This window comes from Ascaphus truei, chromosome 21 (genome assembly GCF_040206685.1).
Source record: "Ascaphus truei isolate aAscTru1 chromosome 21, aAscTru1.hap1, whole genome shotgun sequence".
Lineage (NCBI taxonomy): Eukaryota > Metazoa > Chordata > Amphibia > Anura > Ascaphidae > Ascaphus > Ascaphus truei.
Window position 1 is genome coordinate 20,964,289 of NC_134503.1, and position 26,974 is coordinate 20,991,262.

General features: G+C 40.7%; 1 protein-coding gene across 10 annotated transcripts in view; it reads left to right on the top strand.

The window, feature by feature from the left end:
- GRIN1 (glutamate ionotropic receptor NMDA type subunit 1) overlaps nucleotides 1-26,974 on the top strand; it is a 197,752-nt gene that overhangs the window by 131,312 nt on the left and 39,466 nt on the right. For all 10 annotated transcript variants that reach the window (XM_075579303.1, XM_075579306.1, XM_075579305.1 and 7 more), the window contains 3 exons: nucleotides 1,768-1,916; nucleotides 15,340-15,497; nucleotides 19,846-20,007. In XM_075579303.1, the coding sequence (XP_075435418.1) occupies nucleotides 1,768-1,916; nucleotides 15,340-15,497; nucleotides 19,846-20,007 (469 nt within the window). The remainder of the gene's footprint in view (nucleotides 1-1,767; nucleotides 1,917-15,339; nucleotides 15,498-19,845; nucleotides 20,008-26,974) is intronic.

The following is a 26,974-nucleotide window of genomic DNA, read 5'->3' on the forward strand; positions in this document are numbered from 1 at the left end:
AGTCAGATTCTATTGGATATGACGCAATCGTGACGTCACTAATATCGCGAGATTTGGCAGCCATTGTTACTTAAACGCTCTGTACACAGTGTAGAAGCACTTCTTGATAAAGTGCTATGCACGAAACGCGTAGAAGGGTTGCATCCCTTGATTTTATGATACCTTAATAAAGATCTCCTATTTTTGGCCAGACCTGTTCTTCATTTGGATCGCGGTGCGCTGCATCTTTTTTCTACATAGCTGGACATCACTCTACAGCAGCACGCGATGGAGGGGAGACTCTGGTGAAAGCAGTGGTACAGTGAGTACATAGGGCCAGCCCAATGAGGTAGAGGAGGCTGTCCTTGGACTACCTACCCCTACCTTCAGGGTATCTGGTGCCCCAATTTGCTGGGACTCAAATGTATGCATTATAATAGTTAATATCCAGACTGTGTTCCCCTCCTACCTGTGTGCAAGACACTACTGAGCACCTTACCTCACCCTAACTTCATATACACAAGCAGCTAAACACCACCATTCAATAAATAAAAACACTAGCCAACAAATGAAATAAATGCACCACCCAAAGACCCCCGGATACCCACAGGGACCACCAGAAGATCTCCAGACAACCACGGGGGAACACCTATGGGGAGCACTCAAGGGCCCCCAGACACCCGTGGGAACTACCTGAGGACCCCCAGACACCCACGGGATCACCCAGGGACCCCGTTTGGTCCCCCAGACACAAGTGGGGACCACCTGGAGGCCCACAAACACCCACAAAGACCACCCAAGGACCCTGGACACCATGGGGTCCACCCGGGGACCCCTTAAGGCCTCTGGTATCAATCCTGTGTATCAAAAAATAAATTATGGTTTTATGTGGGGCACAGGGGGTAGGTGGGTTGTGTATTGGTGGTTAGTGCATATTGTAATATTTATTGGGGGCAGAGGGGGTAAATGACGGGCCAAGTACCCGCTCCACTCACCCCCTCTGCTCCCAATAAAGCTATTGTTTTTCCTTAACCCCTTCATTACTTTAGCGGGTAGCCGCTATGGCTGAAGTTGCCTGTAAATGCATTTTTATTGCATGAGATTCATGCCGGGGGTCTCCGGTGCTGATATTAATGGGTGTAAATCCGATGCAGGAAAAAATGCATTTTTTTTCTAAGTCCCGTCTCGCCACTTCTGGGCAGCTTCTCACCGACTTCTTGTCAACCTTTCCTGGCGGGACGATTTTGAGAGGAAATCTCAATTCTAGAGCCGCAATTATCCTCGATAAGCTAATCAGGGCCACTAGTATTGCACGAGTTTGAAAACCTGGCGATAAGTGTCTTATTGCCGCTCGTTTGGCGATTATTTTTTATAGACCCCCAAAATTGCCTAAAGGTCTATTATCGGTGCTTACTGAATCGCTGTAGGCTTTTTTGGCGATAAGGCGGTGATAAGTGGCTAATCGCTGCTTAGTGCATAGGCCCCTTAGTGTTGATAGATGGCTCTAAGTTAAGCCATTATTGTTTCCCATGGCTCATATTTATGAATTGCTGGCAATCACATTGGTACAGATAAGAATAAACTGGGACAACTTTCTCATCACTCTTCCCACCAACGTTTTGCTGCGGACTCAAACAGAAATATTAAAACATTGTTGCATTTCACCTTTTCTTTAGTCCCTATTTTAAAAGTTCTAAACAAATACAGTACCGTTCTGTCACATAGAAATTGAAATGGTACTGCAAAAGTCATTGCTGACAATCCTTCGTGTTTATTCTTCTTCTATAGGTGCTCCAAGAAGTTTTTCAGCTCGAATCCTTGGGATGGTGTGGGCTGGATTTGCTATGATAATTGTAGCTTCCTACACTGCTAACCTGGCTGCCTTCCTGGTGTTGGATAGGCCAGAAGAAAGAATAACAGGCATTAATGACCCACGGGTAAATATACTTCTCCACCCCTTGATCATCACATTTTTCAATAACATATTTATTATTCTACAATCAGTTCCAATGTATTGGCCGTAGTAGAGGAAAGGTTGGGCACCTGCTCTGGACCATGTGACTACTATTTTATAAGTTTGCAATTAACATGTTCAATAGAATGCAATAACTTGCAGAAGTGGGATATCCATTTGTTCTAATACAAATCCAGTCTGCACAGATTAGTTTCAGGGCACTATGGGCTAGATTAACTGATGGTTGATGTTGTTGGTTTTACAAAATTGGATCATTGTTAATACATAGTTACATAGTAGATGAGGTTGATAAAAGACATAGGTCCATCAAGTTCAACTTATGCTAAATTTAGACCACAGATACTTTATCCTATATCTATACTTACTTATTGATCAAAAGGAAGGCAAACAAAAAAAAACATTTAGGGGAAAAATAAATTCCTTCCTGACTCCAAGAATTGGCAATCGGATTAATCCCTTGATCAACATTCATCCCATGTTTATTTATTTGGTATATCCCTGTATACCTTTCCTTTCTAAAAAGATGTCCAACCTTTTTTTGAACAAATTTATTGTCTGCCATCACAGATATTGTATCGGCCATGGGTAAAAAATTCCACGTTTTAATTGCCCTTACTGTAAAGAACCCTTTCCTTTGTTGCTGGTGAAATCTCATGTCCTCCAACCTTAAGGGATGGCCCTGAGTCCTTTGTACTGCCCTTGGGATGAATAGTTCTTTTGAAAGCTCCTTGTATTGTCCCCGAATATATTTATATAGTTATCATATCCCCTCTTAGACGCCTCTTTTCTAATTTAAATAAATCTAATTTAGCTAGCCTCTCCTCATAAATTAGATTGTCCATCCCCTTTATTAATTTGGTGGCTCTTCTCTGCACTCTCTCTAGTTCCATAATGTCTTTTCTTAGGATTGGTGTCCAAAATTGTACTCCATACTCAAGGTGTGGTCTTACTAATGCTTTGTAAAGGGGCATAATTATGTTTACTTCCCTTCCATCCATTGCCCGTTTGATGCAAGATAAGATCTTGTTTGCCTTTGCAGCTACTGCATGACTTTGGGCACTATTGCTAAGCCTGCTGTCTACAAGCACTCCTAAATCCTTCTCCATCAAGGATTCCCCCAATTTATCCCCATTTAATGTGTAAGTCGACAGTTTATTCTTGCATCCCAAATGCATAACCTTACATTTATCTGTATTAAACCTCATCTGCCATTTACCTGCCCACGTTTCCTGTCTCTCCATGTCCTTCTGGAGAGAATTTACAACCTGCTCTGATTCTCCTACCTTACACAATTTAGTAGCATCAGTAAAGATGGAGACTTTGCTCTCGATGCCAACCTCAAGGTCATTAATAACCAATTTAAAAAGCAGGGGTCCCCGTATCGATCCCTGAGGTACTCCACTCACGACTTCAGCCCAAGCTGAAAAAGTTCCATTTATGACAACCCTCTGTTGTCTATCCTTCAACCAGTTTTCAATCCAGGTGCATACATTATTACTGAGTCCAATTTGCTTTATGTTGTACACCAACCTCTTGGGTGGAACCATATCAAAAGCTTTTGCAAAATCTAAGTAGACCACATCAACTGCATTACCCTGGTCTAAATTCATATTTACCTCCTCAAAGAAACAAATAAGGTTAGTTTAGCATGATCTATCCTTCATAAATCCATGCTGACTATTACTAATGATTTTGTTTTCCATTGTATTCCTGAATATTATCCCGTATTAAACCTTCAAGACGCTTATGAACTTCATCCACAGCTGTTCATTAATATGGAGGTTGTGGCTTCCTCCTGCGGCATTACTATTGAAATCGATTCTTCCCTAGAAAACACAGAGGCGAAGAATTAGTTTAATACCTCTGCTTTTTCCTTATCTCCAATAATCTGCCTGCCCATCTCATACTGAAAGGGTCCTATATTTTGTTTTCTCATTTTTTTGTTATTAAGGTACTTAAAGAACTTTTTTTTTTTTTTTTTTTCCCAAATTTTTTTATTAGGCAGTTAAACAATTACATGGTATGTACGGTATAAACAATATGTCAGCCTAATGTACATTTTTTTCTTTTTCTTGAGAGAAAAGAGAAAAGAAAAGGCTCAACGCCTCCCTGATCTCACGAAGTCCATCAGGGAGGCGCGAGTATGGAAACAGAGAGGGAGTAGAGAAGGGGGGGGGCAGGGTGTGGGGGGGGGAGGGAGGAGAGGGTACAAAGGGTATAGCGGGGGGTGGTCATGATCCCCAGAACCTTGGTGATTCTGGTTTGGGCTTTAATGTGAATTGGGCTTCTAGTTTGTTAGGGGGCGTTTCGTCTTATATGCGCCAAATAGGTGTACCATGGGTCCCAAATTGCTGTAAATGAGGTGGAAGACCTCTTAAGGAAAGCAGACAATCTCTCCATGTCCATTACTTCTTGCACCCTTCTTATTATTGTTTGTTTCGAGGGGGGAGACACTTTCTTCCAGGCGGCTGCCACCGCACACTTAGCCGCCGTGAGGATGAAGGAGACTAATTTTCCTGTTGGTCGGTCCAGATAGTCTAGGGGCCTGGCCAACAGGTAGGTCAGCGGTTCGACAGGTATTTTGAGGTCTGTGACCTCCTCTATTAATTTTTGTGTTGTTTCCCAGTATTTCCGAATTTCCGGACATGTCCACCAAATGTGGGCCATGTCCCCCTTTTGACCGCAGCCTCTCCAACATAGATCGGATGCCAGTGGGTAGATTTGATTTATTCTGACTGGAGTGAGATACCAGCGGAACAGTATTTTGTAAATGTTTTCTTTGATTGTGGTACATATGGAAGTTCCTGAGGCATTTTCCCAAATACTTTCCCAGTCCTCTCGGTCTATAACTATATCCAATTCTGCTGCCCAATGCAGCATGTAGTCATGCGTGGGGACTTCTGTAGTCCCTCCTAGCTCTGTGCAGATTTGTGTTATTAGACCTTTCTGGTGATCTGTTTCGCTGCAAAGTCTCTCGAAACCTGTGAGAGGGGGAAATTCCAATGTTGGGGATAATGTTTGGAGAAAGTGCCGAATTTGTAGGTACTTGAACACGTTCAGTCCTAATATGTCATACTTGGTTTGTAGATTTTGGTAGCTCAGGAACTTCCCGAGGCTCAGGAGGTCGGCAATCGTTTTAATGTTTTTGGTTTGAAATTGGTCAAATTGTCTGGGCTCACAGCCAGGTGGAAATTTCGGATTTCTGTGGATTGGTATGAGTTGGGATTGTAGCGATGTGAGCTTGTACTTGACTTAAAGAACTTTTTAGGGTTGATCTTACTTTCTATTGCAATCCTTTTTTCATTATCCATTTTTGCTAATTTGATTGCCCTCTTGCAATTTTTGTTACATTCCTTATAATTCTGATACAATGTCTCAGTCCCTTCTGACTTAAAGAATCTAAACGCCTTCCTCTTCTTGTCCATTTCCTCCTCTTCCTGTTTATTTAGCCACATTGGTCTTGACTTATTTCTTTTATACTTATTACCCAAGGGTATACACTGGCGACACACTTTATTCGAGCTCGGCTAGTCCCACGAATTCGGGTATACCCGGGTGTATTGAGGTTTGTGACTGTTTTCTGCCCGGGTGCATTGAGGTATTTTCTAAGCAGGGATTGAAGCATTTTATTCCCACTGGCTGCAATACTGCACAGTATATATATATATACTGCATTACAATTCATGAATTTATGCCATCTGGTAGACACGCGAAGCATTGCAGCCTATTAAATCCTAATCATTATCATTTAACAGATCAGCCGCCCGTCAGCCAGGCATGAACCCAGGCTGGGAAGGCAAACACAACGGGGCTTGTCAGAGGTGAGGAGCGGCGCATTCCAGGTATCTGCCAGGTACAAACTGGGCATTTGCTCGAATAAAGTGTGTCGGTGCAGTACACTGATAAGTGTGCTTTTCTAACAATGTTTTAAAGACTGCCCATTTATCTTCTACATTTTTCCCTGCAAACACATCATCCCAAAGTATTACTTGTAGATTAGTCCTCAGTTTATTAAAATCTGCCTTTCTAAAGTTTAAGGTCTTTGTTGAACCCGAGTAATCTGTTTTTCAATCTTTTATTTCAAATGAGACCATGTTATGATTACTGTTACCCAAATGTTCCAGGACTTGATTAATTTTGGAATAACCACCGTAATCATTAAGAATTACACTGTATTTGCTCATACACAGGTTGCAATATTAATTTTATACACAAAAAGTTCCTTAACTCAGTGATAAACAATGCAGATAAGTGTTATTTCATAGAAATCTGCATTAATCACGGCTTGTGATGCAATTATGTGAGGAGAGATATCACACTTTTCTACCATAGGGTTATGTAATGGGATTTCTCACAAAACCCCATAGCAGAAAATGATTGAAATACTTTGACGCCTGAGGCTACCAATGCATTGCAAAGCCATTCCTTTAGGGTCCAAAGTGGTTAACATACAACATAAAATCCCTACAAATAAAACACAAAAATATAATGTGTAAATATTAGGCCATTAGTATCCCAAATGGCCAGCTAGTCATGGATTGACCATGACTACTGACTACACGGCCACATTGGCTTCTAAGGGGTTAATATAACATTATGGTCTAGTGTTATCTTACCTACAGTACATCTACAGTGGCCATCATATACTGTACATAGGCAAGATCATCCTAACGCCCCGTCTGAGGTAGGTGAAAAAGACTGGCAGTATATTTTGGCTGAAGCCAGATATCGGCAGGTATCAGAGTTTAGTGAATTCGTAAGTAGCAGGTAATTCATCAACCTTATTGCTGCTTTAATGCTGGTAATACAGATTTAGTGAATAGGAAAATAAATTAAATTGATGTAAAATACCAAAAACGCAATTTTGTTCATTTATCAATGTTTACTGATCTCCCCATCCCCCAACCCCTATATGATATGTTTCAAGTCACACAAGCATCCCCCCCCCCAAAAAAAAATTGCAAATTGTGTAACTCTCAGATATCAGTGTATTAAGTTGTCCTCCAATATGTTCCACTTTTGCAAGGGAGCATTTTGGATAAATGGATAAAGGAGGATTTAGAGGAGAAGATAGTCAGCATAATGAGATATATCAAAATTAAAACCACCAGGTCTAAATTGGCCTTAACCACTGCCCTTAAATGGTCTAAGCCAAATGCACGAAAAAAGATGAACAAGTTTCATAATGTACTTCTGCTGCTGCTGTTGATGCAGATAGTAACATTTTGGTACAGTAAAAATTCCCTCATGAAAGATACTGAAAGAAAAATGGGATGGGTAGGGTACCAGCAGCACAGGAGGCAATGGTGCATATTTACATAGGTTTCTATGTAGTGTTATCCTTATGTTCATTTTTCAGTCCCCGAGCTGCAAAAGTAGGGCAAAAAAAACCTGCACAAGATTTGGTAAAGAAAACATTCCCAGTCAAACCAATGGAATTTTCATCTTTGATAAATCGGGTACAGTGTCTGTGTTTGCAGCTTGAATACTCTAATACATCACAGCACCGTAGGATACCTTGCAGCCAATTGAAGTACATGGCACTGCAAGGTGTTTCATTGCCCTGTGTGACAGTGATACTGTAGCAGAATAGTCCTAAATAGATTATTGCCTATACACGCAAGATATATAGTAGAGACCAGCTACTGATCCTAGGAGGTGATTTTAATATGGTACCAGACCCAGATATGGACAAGCCCACCCGCTCCGAACATCCACACTCTGCAATGACTTACAGTTTAGCAAAGAAATTTAGACTGCTACTTAAAGAATTTGGTCTGTGGGATGCCTGGCGCGTCTCACATAAAGAACAGAGGGATTACTCTTTTCACTCACCCTCACACGACTCGCACTCTAGAATCGATAATATATTTGTATCCCCAAGTACCTTGGAAGTATTGGTCCATTCAGATATAGGAACAAGTAGAAAAATAAGGCAGTGCACTGCCCAAAGTAACAGAAGGAGGCTCATGGTTTTTAGCAACAAAAAATAGATTTATTACATAAAAAGTGGACAAAAGGGTCCCCCCTAGGCCGCAGCAGGGGTCCACCAACTAGTTTCAGGCAAAAATGCCCTTTATCAAGGTGTACAGAAAAACCCAAAAAGCCCCAATTTATAATACAGCACTGATCGTGCTATCACGTGATGTCACGACCAATCAGAAAGCAGCACCTATTAGATGTGTCACATCAATACACTAAACTTTATTAGACCTCACATGTCTGCAAATACAAGGCAATGAGTATGGGCAAACAGGTAGTGCGCTCTGATTGGTGCACTGACTTCTGGAAAAATTGTAACTTTATTAAACTGACATTTAAAAACGTCCGTGACAACAAAAAAGGGGCTTCTTAAACCTTAGTGCAAAGATAAAAAAACAACAAAATATAGAGAACAGACATTCTACATAAGGACTAACATTAATAATAAACTTAAAAAAAGAATATTAATAACAATTACAGCTTAAAATTAAAAACATAAACATATGTATAAAGTGCTATTAATCAAAATTGTGAGAGAGATAATAATACATTAACTCCCATGAGGAATTTTAACTATGTCTTAGATGGCATGAATATTAAAAATTGACAAAAATAGCACAGTTGCACACAGAACATTTGCAAGACCAGGAGGGCACAAAATACTGTAGATTCATACATAATTGTTAAATGTTACTTAATCATTTATCCCCTCTTTCCTTTAAGATTACTAAGCACATAGACCAGAAATTAACCCTAAAATAAAAAAAGTGAAGGGGAGAATCCCCTAAGTATGGAATCAATAATGGTCATATGTGATCTTAGGTTTATCCAAAGGGAAGGGGGAAAGGTCAACATTTGAATACTCCAAAGAACAATAAATACTTGAATGTGAAAAGATTAGGTATATGTTAATTTCACAAAGCAGAAACATGATGATTTCAAAAGACCAATAGTCTATTACAGAATATTATTTACTTGAGGAAAATCAATCACCTCAGAAAATGTCTATAACAGAAGATAACATATTTTTATCAAGTTTTTAGGGATTTTCTAGGAAGGTTCCCTAGTAGACATTTGGCAGATGTGTCAATACTTAATTAGCAAGATTTTTTAGAAAAAGCATTTAGTTAGCAAGATTTTTAGCAAATTTTCTAACCAATCTCTCAAACATTTTTGGCAAATTTTTGGCCAATTTTCTAACCATTTATTTAACAAATTCTGCAACAGATTTTACATTGAATCTCTAGCAGGATTAATAACAGAATTTTTAGCAAAAAATTTTAGCAACATTTTTAGCAGAAATTTTTTTAACAAAGATTTTTAGCAAGATTTTTAGCAAAAATTTGAGGAAATGTCCCAGGTCCCAATCTGTATTAAGTCCAAATGGAACCTGGGTTTTCAAAGTAAATATCCAAAAGGCCTCTCTCTGATCAAGCCTCTTGGTACAATTACCACCTCTCTCATGACACAAAACTGACTCAATCCCTCAAACTTTGAGTAATCTACTATCTCCCTGTGGGCAGTGGGTACAGTGTAGTGTTTACAGTGGGTAGTCTACTATGTAGGATGTCTGTTCTCTATATTTTGTTGTTTTTTTATCTTTGCACTAAGGTTTAAGAAGCCCCTTTTTTGTTGTCACTGATGTTTTTAAATGTCAGTTTAATAAAGTTACAATTGTTCCAGAAGTCAGTGCACCAATCAGAGCGCACTACCTGTTTGCCCATACTCATTGCCTTGTATTTGCAGACATGTGAGGTCTAATAAAGTTTAGTGTATTGATGTGACACATCTAATAGGTGCTGCTTTCTGATTGGTCGTGACGTCACGTGATAGCACGATCAGTGCTGTATTATAAATTGGAGCTTTTTGGGTTGTTCTGTACACCTTGATAAAGGGCATTTTTGCCTGAAACGCGTTGGTGGACCCCTGCTGCGGCCTAGGGGGACCCTTTTGTCCACTTTTTATGTAATACATCTATTTTTTGTTGCTAAAAACCGTGAGCCTCCTTCTGTTACTTTGGGCAGTGCACTGCCTTATTTTTCTACTTGTTCCTATATCTGAATGGACCAATACTTCCAATACGTCCAATTTTCTTTATTTTGTAGACCAACAAATTTGTATTATAAACTTTATAGAAATCCTAGGACTTTGTCTATTAGATTTATTTAATGATTTTCTTAGCAGAAAACAAATCTCCTCACAGGTGATGAAAGCTAATATAGTGTCAATCCCTAAAGAGCGTAAGGCTATGTTGTGGTAGCTACAGACCAATTTCATTGCTTAACGGAGATCTGAAAATGTATAGTAAAATTCTGTCTAACAGACTGAACCCAATACTTCCTAGATGAATCCATTATGATCAAGTGGGTTTTGTGAGCGAACGCCAGGCGTCGTTTAACAATAGGAAAATTATTAATATGATTGAACAAGTTCATAAATCCAAAGTGAAGGCAGTGTTGTTTAGTCTGGATGCGGAGAAGGCATTTGGTATGATATGATAAGATGGGATTTTCTGGATAAAACATTAGAGGCATTTGGATTTACGTTTTTTTTTTTTTTACGAGGTGTCCGTCCCCTTTATTAGACACCGACAGCAACTTTGAAGACTTTCCAGGGGGGGAGATTAACTTAAAGCTGCAGTTCAAGCTCCCATTTTTTTTTTTACTGCAATAGTTTTATGTGGGCAATCTCTACTTACCTAAAGAACCGCATAGCTGCCGGTCAATTCGTTCTCTGTCTATTGATCGGCGAATTTTGGCGACATCTTTAGATCTGGGGAATGCAAATGGTTGCTATAGGAACAAACATGCTTGTTAAAATAGAATACAAGAAAATTGGTCTTTCAGAGTTGTTGTTTTTAAAACAGAAAATGCTAAAAGTATTTTTTCTTACTACAGATTTACTAAAAAAAAAAACACACATGCAGGATATTGCTTGGACTGCAGCTTTAATAACAATTAAGAATGGGACCAGACAGGGGTGCCCCCTTTCTTCTCTTCTTTTTGCCCTGACAATCGAGCCTCTCGCAGCTACAATCAGAACTTCCCCAAATATACAAGGGATTAAAATAAAAGATGAGTGCAATAAAATATCACTCTTAGTGGATGATATTATTCTTACCATATTTAACCCTCTTGTGTCCCTCCCGAATTTACAATCCATTCCATCCATCCTAATGTACTGTAGGAAAGTCGGAAGCGCTAAATTTAACATTAACGGAAAGGGAGGTTGAGGTTCTCAAAGGCCATTTTGACTACAAGTGGAGAAAGACCCATTTCAAATATCTGTGAATTCACCTCACTAGAGACTACAACTCACGATGCTCATAGAACTATCCTGAGCTTGTCTCTAGGATAAGAAAAGATCTACAGGCCTGGAATTGCCATTGTATCTCCTGGTTAGGGCGTATAACTGCGGTCAAGATGAATATCCTCCCCAGACTCCTGTACTATTTCCAGACACTACCAATACCAGTCCCACATACAAATATAAAAGAAATTCAAAATTGAATTATGCAATTTATTTGGAAACATAAACAACCAAGAGTAGCCAGATCAATTATGTTGGAGTCTAAGGAAAGAGGTGGGTTGGCAGTACCAAATATTTTAAAATCTGAGATACAGTAGCCTCACATCTGAGACAAATGGTCGGTCTGCCTTCCTTGCTTCGGTCGAGCCTCAGGGTTGTTACTGGGAGACAGTCTGAACCGATTGTAATTGGATTCACCTTGAAAATCTGGCAGCTGGCAAAAAGGAAATATAAAGTTTTGTCAACTCCATCCAGACTTAGGCCCTGTTTGGTAACCCAGGGTTCCTGCCGGGTTTCTGGGGTCACGGTTTTGAAACCCAGAGACATATAGAGATTCTAGATCCAGGAAATTTATTAGAAAAAGACAAGCTGATGTCTTTTGAGGAATTGATGAGAAAATATGGTCTACTTTTAACTGAGATGTTCAAATATATACAGGTCCGACATTTTGTCCGTCAGGGTTTCTGAGGCGGAATTCCCTAGATAAAACTATTCGAAGATCTGTGCAAAACAAAAAAATACCAAAAGGGTCTGATTTCATCTCTCTACCAGGGTTTAATCCCCCCCAAAAGATACCCCGGACCATAAATATATGGATCAGTGGGCTCTGGACTTCCAGACTGAAATCACAATAGACTGGGAAGATATTTGGGATAATACAGGTAAAACCTCTACATGTACAGTAACTAAAGAGAATATTTATAAAATCCTGTTATGCTGGTATCACACCCCCAAAAGCTTAAAGCAAATATTTATGGAGTCTACAGATAGATGCTGGAGGGGTTGTGGGCAGATAGGAGATCTAGCGCATATTTGATGGTTCTGTCCAGTAATGCAGACATATTGGAGGACAGTTTTGAAATTGATAGAGGATGTGATGGGGATCAAGATGCCGGTAGATCCAGTTTTAATTATTCTGGCTAAGCCCATAGATGATGTGAATCATTATACAGTTAAATTGATTTTGCATAATCTAACAGCGGCTAGATGTGCTGTAGCAGCAGCGTGGAAGAAGACACTTCCGCCCTTCAGAAGAGAGGTTATTAGAAGGGTTAATGAGGTTCAACTAATGAAAAGACTCACCTTATTTCTGAACCAAATCACAAGAAAAAGTATGCGTGGAGAGATGGTGGAGCACTGCAAAAAAATAGGGCTGGAGGCAGATCCGTGAGAAATAAAAATGCTTTAATCCAAATGCATGGTAGCAACAGCTACATTAAAAGGGTCCTCTAACGCGTTTTGCGCTTTAGTAGCGCTTTATCAAAGCGCGAAAACGCGTTAGAGGACCCTTTTAATGTAGCTGTTGCTACCATGCATTTGGATTAAAGCATTTTTATTTCTCACGGATCTGCCTCCAGCCCTATTTTTTTGCAGTGCTCCACCATCTCTCCACGCATACTTTATCTACTCAACGGAACGGATGCACGCTGTTATGGAGCAGAAGGGGTTTACAATGTGAGTTACTTACTCTTTATTATGTTTATTATGACTGTGACTATAGGGTTTTTGCAGGGCTCCAGCCTATGGTTCAGGACACTTTTCCCTTCACATAGTGATTGCACTGGGAGTCCCTTTATATAAGGGCTTCCATGTGGTTTCATTTTTCAGAGTGGTTAAATTTTTTCTGTCCATGTTGGGCTTATATGGTGAGCTATATACCCTGTCACATATACACACATTTTTTCATTGAACTACTATACCCCGGACTCCTCGGCTATATTGCCATCATTGCACAATCCTGGATTTAGAAGCACCATAAAGAGATTCATTTCTCATTCTTTGCCAAATCACAAGAAAGTTTGATAGAGTTTGGGATCCCTGAGATGTGGGATTGTATTGTATGTCTTTATTTATATAGCGCCATTAATATACATAGCGCTTCACAGTAGTAATACACGTGGTAATTAAATAAATAACAGATAATATAAATAACAGATCATGGGAATAAGTGCTTTAGACATAAAAGTAACATTAAGGAAGAGGAGTCCCTGCCCCGAGGAGCTTACAGTCTAATTGGTAGGTAGGGAGAACGTACAGAGACAGTAGGAGAGAGTTCTGGTAAGTGCGTCTGCAGGGGGCCAAGCTTTATGTATCATGTGTTCAGAATATCCACAGTGCTATTCATATGCTTCTTTAAGCAAGTGTGTCTTAAGTTGGGTCTTAAAGGTGGATAGAGAGGGTGCTAGTCGGGTACTGAGGGGAAGGGCATTCCAGAGGTGTGGGGCAGTCAGTGAAAAAGGTTTAAGGCGGGAGAGGGCTTTAGATACAAAGGGGGTAGAAAGAAGACATCCTTGAGAAGAACGCAAGAGTCTGGATGGTGCATAACGAGAAATTAGGGCTGAGATGTAAGGAGGGGCAGAAGAGTGTAAAGCTTTAAAAGTGAGGAGAAGAATGGAGTGTGAGATGCGGGATTTGATCGGAAGCCAGGAGAGGGATTTCATGAGGGGAGATGCTGAGACAGATCTAGGAAAGAGTAGAGTGATTCTGGCAGCAGCGTTTAGGATAGATTGTAGGGGAGATAGGTGAGAGGCAGGAAGGCCAGACAGCAGGAGGTTACAGTAATCAAGACGGGAGAGAATGAGGGCCTGAGTCAGAGTTTTAGCAGTCGAGCAACAGAGGAAAGGGCGTGTCTTAGTTATATTGCGGAGGAAAAAGCGACAGGTTTTAGAAATGTTTTGAATGTGAGGGGCGAATGAGAGAGAGGAGTCGAGTGTGACCCCTAGGCAGCATGCATGGGCTACTGGGTGAATGATCGTAGTTCCAACAGTAATGTGGAAGGAGGTAGTAGGGCCAGGTTTGGGAGGAAGTATGAGGAGCTCTGTTTTAGCCATGTTGAGTTTAAGGCGGCGGAGGGCCATCCAGGATGATATAGCAGAGAGACATTCAGAAACTTTGGTTTGTACAGCAGGTGTAAGGTCGGGTGTTGAAAAGTATATTTGTGTGTCGTCAGCATGGATGTGATAATGAAACCCAAAAGATGTTATTAGGTCACCTAGAGAGAGTGTGTACAGAGAAAAGAGAAGAGGTCCCAGGACAGAGCCCTGGGGTACCCCCACAGAGAGATCAATAGAGGAGGAGGAGGTGTTAGCAGAAGAGACACTGAAAGTACGATGGGAGAGGTAGAATGAGATCCAGGATAGAGCTTTGTTCCGAATACCAAGATTATGGAGAATGTGAAGGAGAAGAGGGTGGTCCACGGTGTCAAATGCTGCAGAGAGGTCGAGTAATATGAGCAGAGTGTAATGACCTCTGTCTTTGGCAGCATGGAGGTCGTCAGTTATTTTAGTGAGGGCTGTTTCCGTGGAGTGTGCAGTGCGGAAGCCAGATTGTAGAGGGTCTAGGAGAGAATAGGTGTTGAGAAAATGGAGCAAGCGAGAGAATAGAAGACGTTCAAGGAGTTTAGAGGCAAAAGGCAGGAGGGAGACAGGTCGATTGTTAGAAAGGCAGGTAGGGTCAGGATAAGGTTTACGATTTTATGAGAAAAGAGGATTTGGGAATGAGGAGAGTATGATATGTTGTTTATAAAATGTTATACACTACAGTATATATTGTGACTGTTGTTGACTAAGAATTTTTGTTACAAAGTGGTTGTTTCCCCTCCTCTTTTCTTTCTGTACCCCTCCCTTTCCCATTTACATTTTAAAAAGCTTATTAAAATATGTTAAAAAAAATTATCATGCTGATCGCATACTTTTCGTTTTTATTGCACTTGCAATATGTGCTCTGTATTAACTGGTAAGAATTATATCAATCTTTTCTCTGTCGTGCATTGCATTACAAGTCTCTCAGACAGTGAAGGGGTTAATTAAACATAGCAATGCATGGAGAAAACAATATGCCTTGCCATCTACTTATGCCATTTCTTCTTTTTGCAGCTGCGGAATCCAAGTGATAAATTTATTTATGCCACCGTGAAGCAGAGCTCAGTTGATATATACTTCAGAAGGCAGGTGGAACTCAGTACCATGTATCGGCATATGGAGAAGCATAACTATGAGAGTGCAGCAGAAGCCATCCAAGCTGTGCGTGATAAGTAAGGCAACATTCTAACTAACAAAATGACAAAGGCCTAAAACCTTATTCTGTACCTAATTGAAAGTGCTATTATAAGGAATGTCGTTCTATAGTGGTCAAGAGGTCAGTTAGAGAGAAATGGCAGAAATGAATTTCTTACTTGAGGTCGAATAGATTATCCATTAGTGTACCGTATGTGCATGTCTTCCACAAGTCCCCAAAGCGGCTTCATGCATGCGATTGTCTCAGGTTTCTGTGGTGGAGTTTCAGACAAGGACACTGTGAGGTTTCGAAAGTTCTGTACACTATAGTTTCATCTACTGTATGAAGAAATCTAATATTGGTCTGCTGAAAGGTATCATAGCCTACATTAAATCTATCTGACTTATTTGGCAAAATGTGTGTTAGTGTGTATAACAAAGTCTTGCTGGCTGAAGCAGTCCTTGTCCCACAATAGGCAGCCACTTCACCTTTTGGTTCAACATTGGGACCTATTCACTAACTTCGACTAAGTGACGCTTCTTAAGAGGACTTTTCAAGCGATTTTGCATGTGTACAGTAGCTATTCCAAAAGCTTTGATAACATGCCAAAATTGCTTGGAAATGGCTTTTAACAATCGTTAGCGCTCTTGCAATTACAAGCTGTGCGGAAGAGCAAAACATGCCCAAACTTGCATTTTTTTGGACAGAAACTGCTATTCACAAAGCTCTGAGATACAAATCGAGGGTTAAACACTAAAAAAAATGTTCTCGCTACCTAAAAGGTGGCGAGATCGGAATTGCGATTTAAATCAGACGGAGTTTATTTTATTTTTGCTAAATAAGATTGAATCCGGGGGTCTCCGGCACCGCATTTATTTCAGCTTCAATCCCCCAGCTTCAATCCTAGATTAAAAAACAAAACAAATTACAGCTCAGATTCCTTATCGTAGTGGATAACCGCTAAAGTAATGAAGGGGTTAAATAGCAGGAACTGGTTTGTTGGTGGTAGAGGGGGTGGGTGAAGCTTGTAGTTTCCCCAGGGTGGGTGGTTAGGCCTCCTGGGAGGGTTTGCGAGAGGAGTTTACCACTCCATTACCTTAGCAGTTACAACCACTAAGGTAATGAAGGGGGTTAACCTCTCCCATGAGGCCTAATCACCCACCCTGGGGCATCTACTGCTTCTACCACCAACACCACTACACAGGAATGGGAAAAGCGGCTATTAGCCAAATATGGCAAATAGTGATTTTGCCCATTCAAATTTACAATACAGTGCGATAAAATAAAATACAAGTTACAATGCTATAAAAAAAAACTAGCCATGTAATCCATTGATTTTTACTGTGGTTATCTAGAGGCATAGATAGCCACATTGGCAACCAATGGGTAACATCCTACCACCCCACTACCCCCAATAACCCCCCCCCCCCAAAAAAAAACCACACACAGTAATGGGCAAAAGTCCCATTATCCATATCTGGATAATAGAGAATTTGCCCATTAAAAATAAACCATTGGACAGAAACACTATAATAAATAATAGTTACTTACCCATACCAGGATGAAGGCCATCCTCTTCTTTGTCCTCATCCTCTTCCTTTCCGTGGCACCAACATTAAAATAGCTACTGACCATTAACCCCTTAATTACCTTAGTTGTCAGTAACCCCCCCACCACAACCACTACCTACCTTGGAGACCTAACTACCATCCCCCGGCAACAACACCCATCCACCACCCTATCACCACACACACAAATGGGCAAAATCCCTATTAGTCAAATGTGGCTAATTGCGATTTGGCTTACTTGTGTTTGGGGGAAAAAAATCACACAACAAAATGAAGTTGACATTTCAATACATTCAAATACACTTTAGGCAATAAACCCATTGATTTTCACTGTGAATATCTATGCTCTCAACAGAGGCACAGATATCCACATTGGAAACCAATGGACAACCATAAAAATTAATATTTATAAAAAAAAACACATAACAGTAAAATAAAACCAAAGAAAATACATTGATTGTCACTGTTGTTATTTATGCCCTGAATGGGGCACAGATAACCACAATAGTAATGAAAGGGCATCCAAAAAAATACACAATTAAATAAAATACATTCAAAGTGTTTCTAACCCAATGCCATGATGAAGGCTCATCCTCCTCATCCAACTGCTGCACCAACAACTCTTGACCAATGAAGCAATGATCCTCATATTATGGAACTGCATGAGGTGCAGAAGTCCACGATCCTCAGTTGCTTGAAGAGGATTCCCCGGTGAGTAGATCTTATCTTCTTTCCTTCTTTCTTTTCTTCTCTCTCTACTTCAACAGGTCTAGGAGATGTTGACTCGCCATCTTCTTGTAAGGAATCAGGGAACGCTTCCCCCCGTGGCGCGTTCCCTCCTTACCTTCCACTGCACAGCCTCTTGCTACAAGGATTCTCAGGGCACGTCCCCCGCGGTGTGCATCCTCTTTTCCCCCTGATGGGCAACCTCCCGCACAACTTACAGAGCACGCGCGCCCACGGAGGGCTTTCAGGAATTCCATGGAGCTTGGCCCCGCCCTTCCGCCTGTGATGCGTAGCCACCCCGCGCGGTGCACACACGTGATGCGCGTGCACCGCTCTCCAGCTGCGCATCAACTCTGATCACCCTCACCTGTCTCCTTCACCATTCACAGCCTATCCCTGCCTCCGTTGTGCACACACCTCTGCTCCTCCCCTCTGTCCCATTGGTTCCCTCCTGCTATATATGCTCAGCTAGTGCATTCACACTTTGACTGAGCATAGTCATAGGTGGCCTTGTGTTCCCACTTCCCTGTGCCTGCCTCGTTCCTGTCCTTGTGTTTTACCACTTAGTGCTTGCCTCCCTGTGTACCAACCCGGCTAGACTTTGGACCATTCTTTGGATTACTGACCCCGGCTTGCCTCTGACCTTCCACTCTTCTCCATCCCTGACCATGGCTAACGGACTCTCGACTACTCTTCTGGCGCCAACCCTAGACCATGGCACTGTGGACTCCGACTACCCACCTGGCACCTACCTATGACTTTGGCAAGTACTCGACTAACGGTTTTTGGATTGACAGATGAAGACAGAAGATAAAGATAAAGAAAATTAAGAAATAATTACAGAAGAAGATAGAAGAAGGTGATTGAAGATTGAAGATAAAAGAAAGAAGAATCGGGGTACCTGATCCGGATCTTCATGGCAGATAGCATCAGATGCAGTTTCAGGCCTTCGAGATACGTGAGATTCCAGCTTCCCAGGTAGTCGGAGGGCCAATGCTTCTAAAGGTAAATGAATTTTTATTTCATCAGTTTCATGCTGGGGGCCTCCGTTGCTAATATTAATGGGTATCAGCTCCGGAGACCCCGGCATCAATCCGAGGCAGGGAAAATACCTGATTTTTTCTAAGTTCCATCTCGCCGCTTATCGCCACTTCTCCCCACCCTCCCGCCAACTTTTTCTGGCGTCTGGATTTGGGGAGAAAATCGCCATTCTAGAGCCGCGATAGGCGTCAATAACCTATTCTCGGCTACTAGAGTTGCACGGGTTTATGAACATTCCGAAAACGTCGATGAGTGACTTATCGCCGCTCCCTCAGCGATTTGTTTTTGAAAACAATTTGGGGGGGGGGGGGCAATTCAGGCCTTTATCGCCCACTTATCGAGGCTTACTGAATAGCAGTAGGCATTTTGGGCGATAAGTGCTCGATAAGTGGTTTATGAACGCTTACTGCATAGCCCCTAACTGTTAAACTCCTATAGGCTTCTGGGGAATTGTGATTTTAATGCCAATGAGAAAAGCAACAACCTCATAGTTTGTAGGCTGCAGCTACTAATATTGTACCGCGGATTCTTAAGAACCAGCCATTAAATGAGCTTCAATGCGATCATCACAGAAATCCTGCAAAACTTTACTATAGGGCACTAAAACAGATTTAGCCCACTTAGGCCCAGATCCACAAAAGGGTGTTAAAGTTTAGCACACCTTCAACAATGGGCACTGAGGCGTGCTAATGAGTCCTGTATTTTATGGATCTGGTCCTTGGTAAGAGTTTCCAGTAGGTGCTACTATATGAATGAGTGGTGGTTGTGTTATAAAGCTCTTTGTGTTATAAAGACTATGATGATAGGAGTACAGGGGTTATATATCAACACCTCCTTGCTACAAATCTGGGGCAAATCTGCAGATAAAAAAACTCGGCCTCATGTTTGTATGTAAGAATGTGTGTGTAGCAAAATGTTTAACATCAAGTTAGACAACAGTAGGTCTGCAAACAAGTTTGTGTGATTTTTTTGCACATTATTGCTTTTGAATAACATGATGTAGTTTTACTTAAGACATAAACCGTTTGCTTTCTACCTCCTGCATTTCAGCAAACTCCATGCATTTATATGGGATTCGGCTGTGCTCGAATTTGAAGCCTCTCAGAAGTGTGATCTTGTCACCACAGGAGAACTCTTTTTCCGCTCTGGCTTTGGAATTGGCATGAGAAAGGACAGCCCTTGGAAACAGAATGTGTCACTTAATATTCTCAAGTGGGTACCTGATTTATGTCTCTGCTGCTTATCAAGGCTGCTTTATCTTTCTCTCTCTCTCTCTCTCTTTATCTCTCAAACAGGAGACAATCATCATTATAATATAATTTTACTGGGACTGTTTAAATTTTGCTTCTTCAGTTCAATGCATTTTCTTTACGATATTATAAAAATATGTCTGATAATCCATGCTGTTCAATTTCTTTTCTTTCTCTTCTTCCCCTATCCCATTCTTTTACTTATCTACCCATATGCAGTATTTACTAGCCTGCCAATTAAAGTTGCATAGTTGTGATGTACAGTAGATGAGATTGTATTCACCCCCAAAAACGCTTTTTCTTTTGTTGTAATGCTAATCTAATTGCGACACTCTATGTCTGGATAATTTATTTATTTATCAAATGTTTTACCAGGAAGTAATACATTGAGAGTTACCTGTCGTTTTCAAGTATGTCCTGGGCATAGAGTTAAAATGACAAATAGTACATGGTTAAAATACAGTTACATAAATGAACAGGGTATACATTATACTGTATACAATACATTGCATGCACAGTTAGAGAAGATGTATATTATAGGTTTATGTAACAGTTACAGGTCAGATTAAAGTGTGAGACAGCCTTAGTTTTGAATGAACTTAAACTGGTGGTGGATGTGAGAGTCTCACCCATTATGCAAACATGACCTAGTTTTGATGCTTTCTCCATTTACAAAAGTACTTTAGCTTCCACAATCTCACAGATTTGTGGTGGTTTATAACATATCCATACAAACTTTTTCTTTATACTTTTACCTCCACTGCTAATTTCTATCCACAAGGTCTCTAGATTTTCATAATTCCCTTCATAAACATCTTCCCTTATAATTGGTTTTAGATCCAGTTTAACATATAAGCATTCTCTATCTCCCCTTCTATTTGCTTGATACTCTAAATTACTGCCCAGTCATGAGTTTCATCCCACCATGTTTCAGTAATGTCTATGATATCATACTGCTCCCTTGTAGCTATTAATTCAAGCTCCCCCATTTTATCTGTCAGGCTTCTTGCATTAGCAAACATGCATATAAGTTTTTTTTCAGCTTGTACTATTATCTTATCTTCTCCTTCCTGCGCAAAATTAGTATAGTCTTTAGAAGTTTTCTAGTATTATCTGTATTTACTATGAGTCTCTCGCTGCTTGTCAAACTTGCACTTGCCCCCGTTCTACCTCCATAACCCCTTGTTTCCTCATCTATTCTATATAATTCATTATCTGTTTCATTCTTTCCCCCCTCCATCCTAGTTTAAAATCTCCTCCAACCTTTTTAGCATTCTCCCCCCTAGCACGGGGGAAAGAAGGCAAAGGAACAAACTTGGAGAATCCAACTTAGTCGCTGACGAAATTGGTTCCCTTGCCTTTATAATATGACTGGTAACAGGAACAACAAAAAGGGGTGTCCAGTGAACCAAACGGATTCGGTACCCAGTTTCTCAATGTTCTTGATTGAGTGCCTGGAAACCATCCAGGTCACTCATCTTGAGACATGTAAACAGCCAGGGTGAGGCCACCTCCGGCACAGCATATTATAAATGTCTACATAACATCAATCTGCACTTCGAATAACAGTATTAAGTGAACCATTAAACTTATAGTAACTGAGTCCAGAGGGAAAATTGATCCTGTTTAATCCCAGAGTCTCGGGGGTCCTTTGTGTGTTGCTAACCATTGAAGTGTCCCACACACCTCGTGTTTGCATGGAGCCTGATCAATGGCACTGTCCTCCAGGGCCCTTCTCATCTACCTCCATTTTATATACTTTGTGTTTGCTCCTTCTATCTGTCTTTCAGTGCTATCTCTAGTATATCTGGCCACTCTCTTGTTTATTTATCTGGCTCACTATAAATGCTCCAGGGGAACCCATTCCTTACGTCCCTAGAACTCCCTAGAGGCTCAAATATTAAGGTTCCCACCCTGTTCTTTTTTTTATTTATTTTTATTATTATTTATTTTAAAGTTATTTAAAACTAAAGTATCTTACTAAAACCTAAAGTATAATTTCTGACTTTCTATCTAAGTCAACTTTTTCTTTGCCCTCATGGAGAGTGTGCACCCTAAACCTTGCTTCGCTTGCTCATCGCTAGCTACGCTTCGGGGCCGAGGGGGGTGGGGGAGAAGGACCGCAGCCATGTGTCTGATAGAAGCCTTATGCCCATATTGTTGTTATTTAACTCCCCCTTCTCCCCCTCCCCCCCCCCCACAGACCATGGGAAATCACCCAGGCGCACAGAACCATAGAGGGGATCCGTCCGCTGAACCAGAGCCCCAGACCCCCCTCACCCCCACCAAGCAAAGCCACATCCTTGATTTTTTATCTCATCCCCCATCATAACCCTCTTTGGCTGTGTGTGAACTGTCTCGGCCAGGCACCGTGGAGTCTGCCCTCGCTGCATATTTCCCCAACTTTTTTGCCACATGAATACCCCCTCCCCCTGTGGATCCAGACCCCTGTGAATGCCTTGTAGGTCTAAGGGAGGGTCAGGTTTGTGTCCTCCTTCAGATCCTACCCTTGACCCAGTGTGCCTGTCTGGATCATACTCACAGTTAGTGGGGAGTAGTTTGCCATTCTGCATTATATATTGCCGCCAATCTGCCCCCCATGTATCCATCCTCTGCTCTGTTTCTCAGCGCTTAGCCCGTTTCCCTCCACCCCCCACCATGATCCACTCCACCCCCACCTTCCACTTGAGAGGACCATAGCCTCCCTTAAGTGAGGTGGCCGTCAGGGAGCTTCCCGCCAAGGTGAACTCTCAGCGAAGAACCGAAGCTAGGCAATCCAGTGCCGGGTCTCATAGCACTCCTCTCCTTAAGGCCGCCACCTCTGGAGCTGCTGAAATCCAAGATGGCCACCGCTTCTGGACTCTATATTGAAGTGGTGCAACTTTAATGGCAGAAAGTAACAAAGATGCGCGCAGTCTCAAAAGATCCCCTGGATTCACAATAGGTGGTCTCCCTCTGCAGCTCTCACTCTCCCGTGATCAACGGGGTAAATACGAAACATGAAAACAAAAAGAAAGCGCAAAAAAGGAAAAACACAATTAATAAAGATAATAACCTTTATAGTATCCTTAAAAATTACATGCTACAAAACATTACATAAAATAAGGGTTCACATGAACCCACACTTTCACAGTTGCAGATTACTACCCTGAATCAAAGCCCATAGGTCTAATGGTGTTAAAAAGTACTGGGATATGGTCAGATGTTACCATAGCTTACATTGAGTGTAAACAGGGACCGCACTTCATGCAAGGTGAGGGAAGGAACCACCGCAGTCTCTCGAGCTCTCGTCATCACGGCCGCTCTCCGCTTCGTGATGACGTCACCTCTACGCGTTTCACGTCATATGACGCTTCTTCAAGAGATATGATTATCCACTCCCATAGCTGTTCATGAATCGCTCCCTAGGGTCATCTCAATCAACTCCCTTCCTCCGTTACCACACGAGAACACTTCTCTGCTCCCGGGATCACAAACCTCGGCTTGTGATAGCAGCACCATTCTTTAGCACAAGGAGCCCGAAGGGGAAAACCCAGCGGTACCGGATCACATTGTCTCTTAGAGATTTTGTCACTGGTAGGATGTTTTCCTTTTAGTGGTCGGGGATAGGTCTTGAAAGACCAATAATTTGACTCCTTCGTATTCAATATTACTAGTGGCCCTAGTAAGTTGGCATAGCACTTCCTTCACATAGAAGAAGTGGAACCTTATTATCTTTTCCCTTTGGGGCGTCCTGTGCCTGGGTTTTGGATCTTAGAGCCCTATGGCAACAGTCCAAATGTAGCTCTGCTTCAAACCTATCTGGTAACATGCACATCAGCCATCTTGAGACGTAATCCTCGGGGTCTGTGATAGCCTCTGGCACCCCTCTTAATCGAATATTATTATGCCTGTCCCTGTTTTCAGAGTCCTCATAGTCCTCGTTTGTGTTTGTTGGACAGGTCACTTATTAGGGACTTTAGGTGGGTCGTTGTTTTTTCATTCTTTTGGAGAGCTTTAATAGTTGAATCCAGGCGGTTTTCAATTGCATCAGTTCTATCCCCTATACTATTGATATCTCTTCTGAGCTCCACCATTTCTCTTTGAAAGAAAGCTTTTATTTTGCCGCAGAACTCTCTTAGGTCACTCCTTATGACCAGCTGCTGGTCTCTTTTATCCCCTTGATCCTCCGATCGGTCTCCTCCAGAGACCGATTCCTCCCGCGGGGTCGGGGCCCTTGAGCTTCCCACTCGCGCCTTATCTCCTTTGTTGAAATAGTCCGTTAAAACGGAGGTGAATCGCCGTGATTTTGCTCTCGTTGTCATGCCCTAGTTCACGTTTATTAGTTTGGTTCTCTTTTATAGAAGACGTTGCACCGGTTGAATGCTTTATTAGTGCTGTGAGGGATGGAGCTTACACTCTAAGCTGCCATCCACTTGGCTGTCGCGCATGCGCCAAGATTTTCTCTTTTTCCTTTTGAATTATCTACCTTTATTAACTGCTTTCTGCAAATCCCTCTAACATGTGATATTTGCTATTTGACAATGAAAAATCATTGTTTCCAGTATGCCCACTTTAAGGTACCAAACTGGAAGGTAAAATAGGTGAAGTAAGTTTCACAATATGTTTCAGGACAATGAAAATGACTGTTATGAATCCCCACTTTTTAATTTAAAGACATATTTTTTAAAACTGTGAAGTCTTTTGAAATCGAGATGAGATACACTGGTGGGACTTGATTTTACTGCAACGGTATTTAGAAAAAGAATGGATTTGAGAGGATTAAGGGTTTTAAAACAATCTACTTTTTATAGTAATGAGAATTTTGATAACATGGAATAGTATGGATCATTTTTATTTTTCCTTGATGAAGCTTCATAATATCAAATCGAATCATTATTTTGCTTCACATTCTTCCTCTGATCACTTTATATTATTTTATATTGTTCATTAAAATCCCCATCAAAATCAGAAAAGAAACATCTTCTTGAATGAAATTCTTCAAATGTCTAAGAGGGCCACCAACGTGCCATATTTTTGATTGAGCCACCTGTGCTGAAGTAGGGATACCCTGAAAACCTGCCCTGTTGGTGGCCCCTGAGGACTGGAGTTGCCCACCCCCTGCTGTAGACATGAACACAGTAATAACTCTTTTCATATGGAGGCCAGACCAAAGCACATATTATTTTTTAGGGAAGTCTCAGATTTCCACGAAGCAATAATCAATACACAATTATACACAAAGGGGGGGGGGGGGGAAAGATATCCTCCACACACTGCATTAGGAGGGAAAAAAGAAGAAGGTTTAGAAGAGGAAACGGAACTGGCAGAAAGAACAGCAAAAATACAATAATCTAAATAGCCACCCTAGAAAACCAAATGGCATTTATAATCTATCCTCTCATATACTTATGGGTAATCAAATATCTCTTCAAAACAATCATTCTCTTCCGATTGTGTTCCTAATCAATTTGATTTATTTGTTCCATTTAAACCGGTTTATAAAAAAACAAAGAAGAGCGAAATAAAATAGATGAAGATATGTTTAATACTCAAGATAAGGAATATTTAAGTAATACTAATAATATCTTATCCCTTTTGGGAAGATTCAAAAGTTGTTACTCTACTACAGTATTTATGATATTAACAAGACCATTTTGGGCTCCGAAATTGATATTCCTTTTGGTCAGCGTGACAATACAAAAATGGTTCAGACACCTTTTAAACCTCCTTATTTGAGGAAAAAAAGACTTTCTATAAAAACAATCTAACGGAAGCAGAAAATATAGCATTGAGAGAACTATCGAGAAATCAAACATTATAATTAAGCAAGCGGATAAAGGTGAAGTCAGCATCATAAAGGGAAGACACGATTATATTGCTGAGGCTAATAGGTTTCTTGGAGATATAGCTGACAATAAAACAAATACCAATTATTATAACAAAGTCAATTACAAAAGTGGGAAAATATATATATTTTTTTATATCCGTGATCCAAACATGTTATAATTTAGCAAGGCACATAAATGTTTGGCCCAGCCTGCTGGGAGAGCGATAATCTCAAGAATACATTTAATTCTGACACAATTCCTCAATAATGTTTTGCGAAAATTTATGACGTTCAAATCCCATCTGAAAGACACTTTACATGTTTTACATTTGGTTTCCGAAATTGAATGGAAGAAAGGTTGTGACTGCGCGACATGCGATGATAAGTCACTTTATATTTGCATTGATCACAACAAAGGAATTAATGCAATTGGTTATCATTTGGAAAGAGATACAGATATCCCTGGCATTAAAAAACATTTTATTTTATTCATTATCTATTTTATATTGTCACAGTTACATACAGTAGTTACATAGTTACATAGTTACATGAGGTTCAAAAAAGACATATGTTCATCAAGTTCAACCTATGCTAAATTTAGGCGACTGATACTTTATCCTATATTTGTACTTACAGTATATTCTTTTTGTTTTTAACAAGGATTTCTATTTACAGTTCTGCTTAACGGCCATGGGGACTCGATTTCCTCAAAGCCAGGCCAACCTTTTTATAAGGGTTGAGGATAGATATGTTTGGGTAGATAATCCATTTGAAGCGGGTCTGGTTCTCTATCGCCATTTTGTTGGCTATATTAATATTGGTGGAATGGGTGAATCTGATCTGATTTGGCATGTTTGATCATTTAAATAAAAACAAATTTGAACTGTTTTTTTATATACAATGTTCAGCCAACTTCCATTGAATTTCTGGACCTAACATTTTCTATGGGTAATTATTTGAATATTCTGTTTATTATAAAACAGGAGCGTGCAATAATTGCATTGAAGTCTCTAGCAATCATCGAGAATATGAAGAAATTGTTCTTCAGAAAGTAATTTTAATAACCAATAAGTTATACTCAAACAAAGGTTTCATGGCAAAGGCTATAAAAAGGACGATA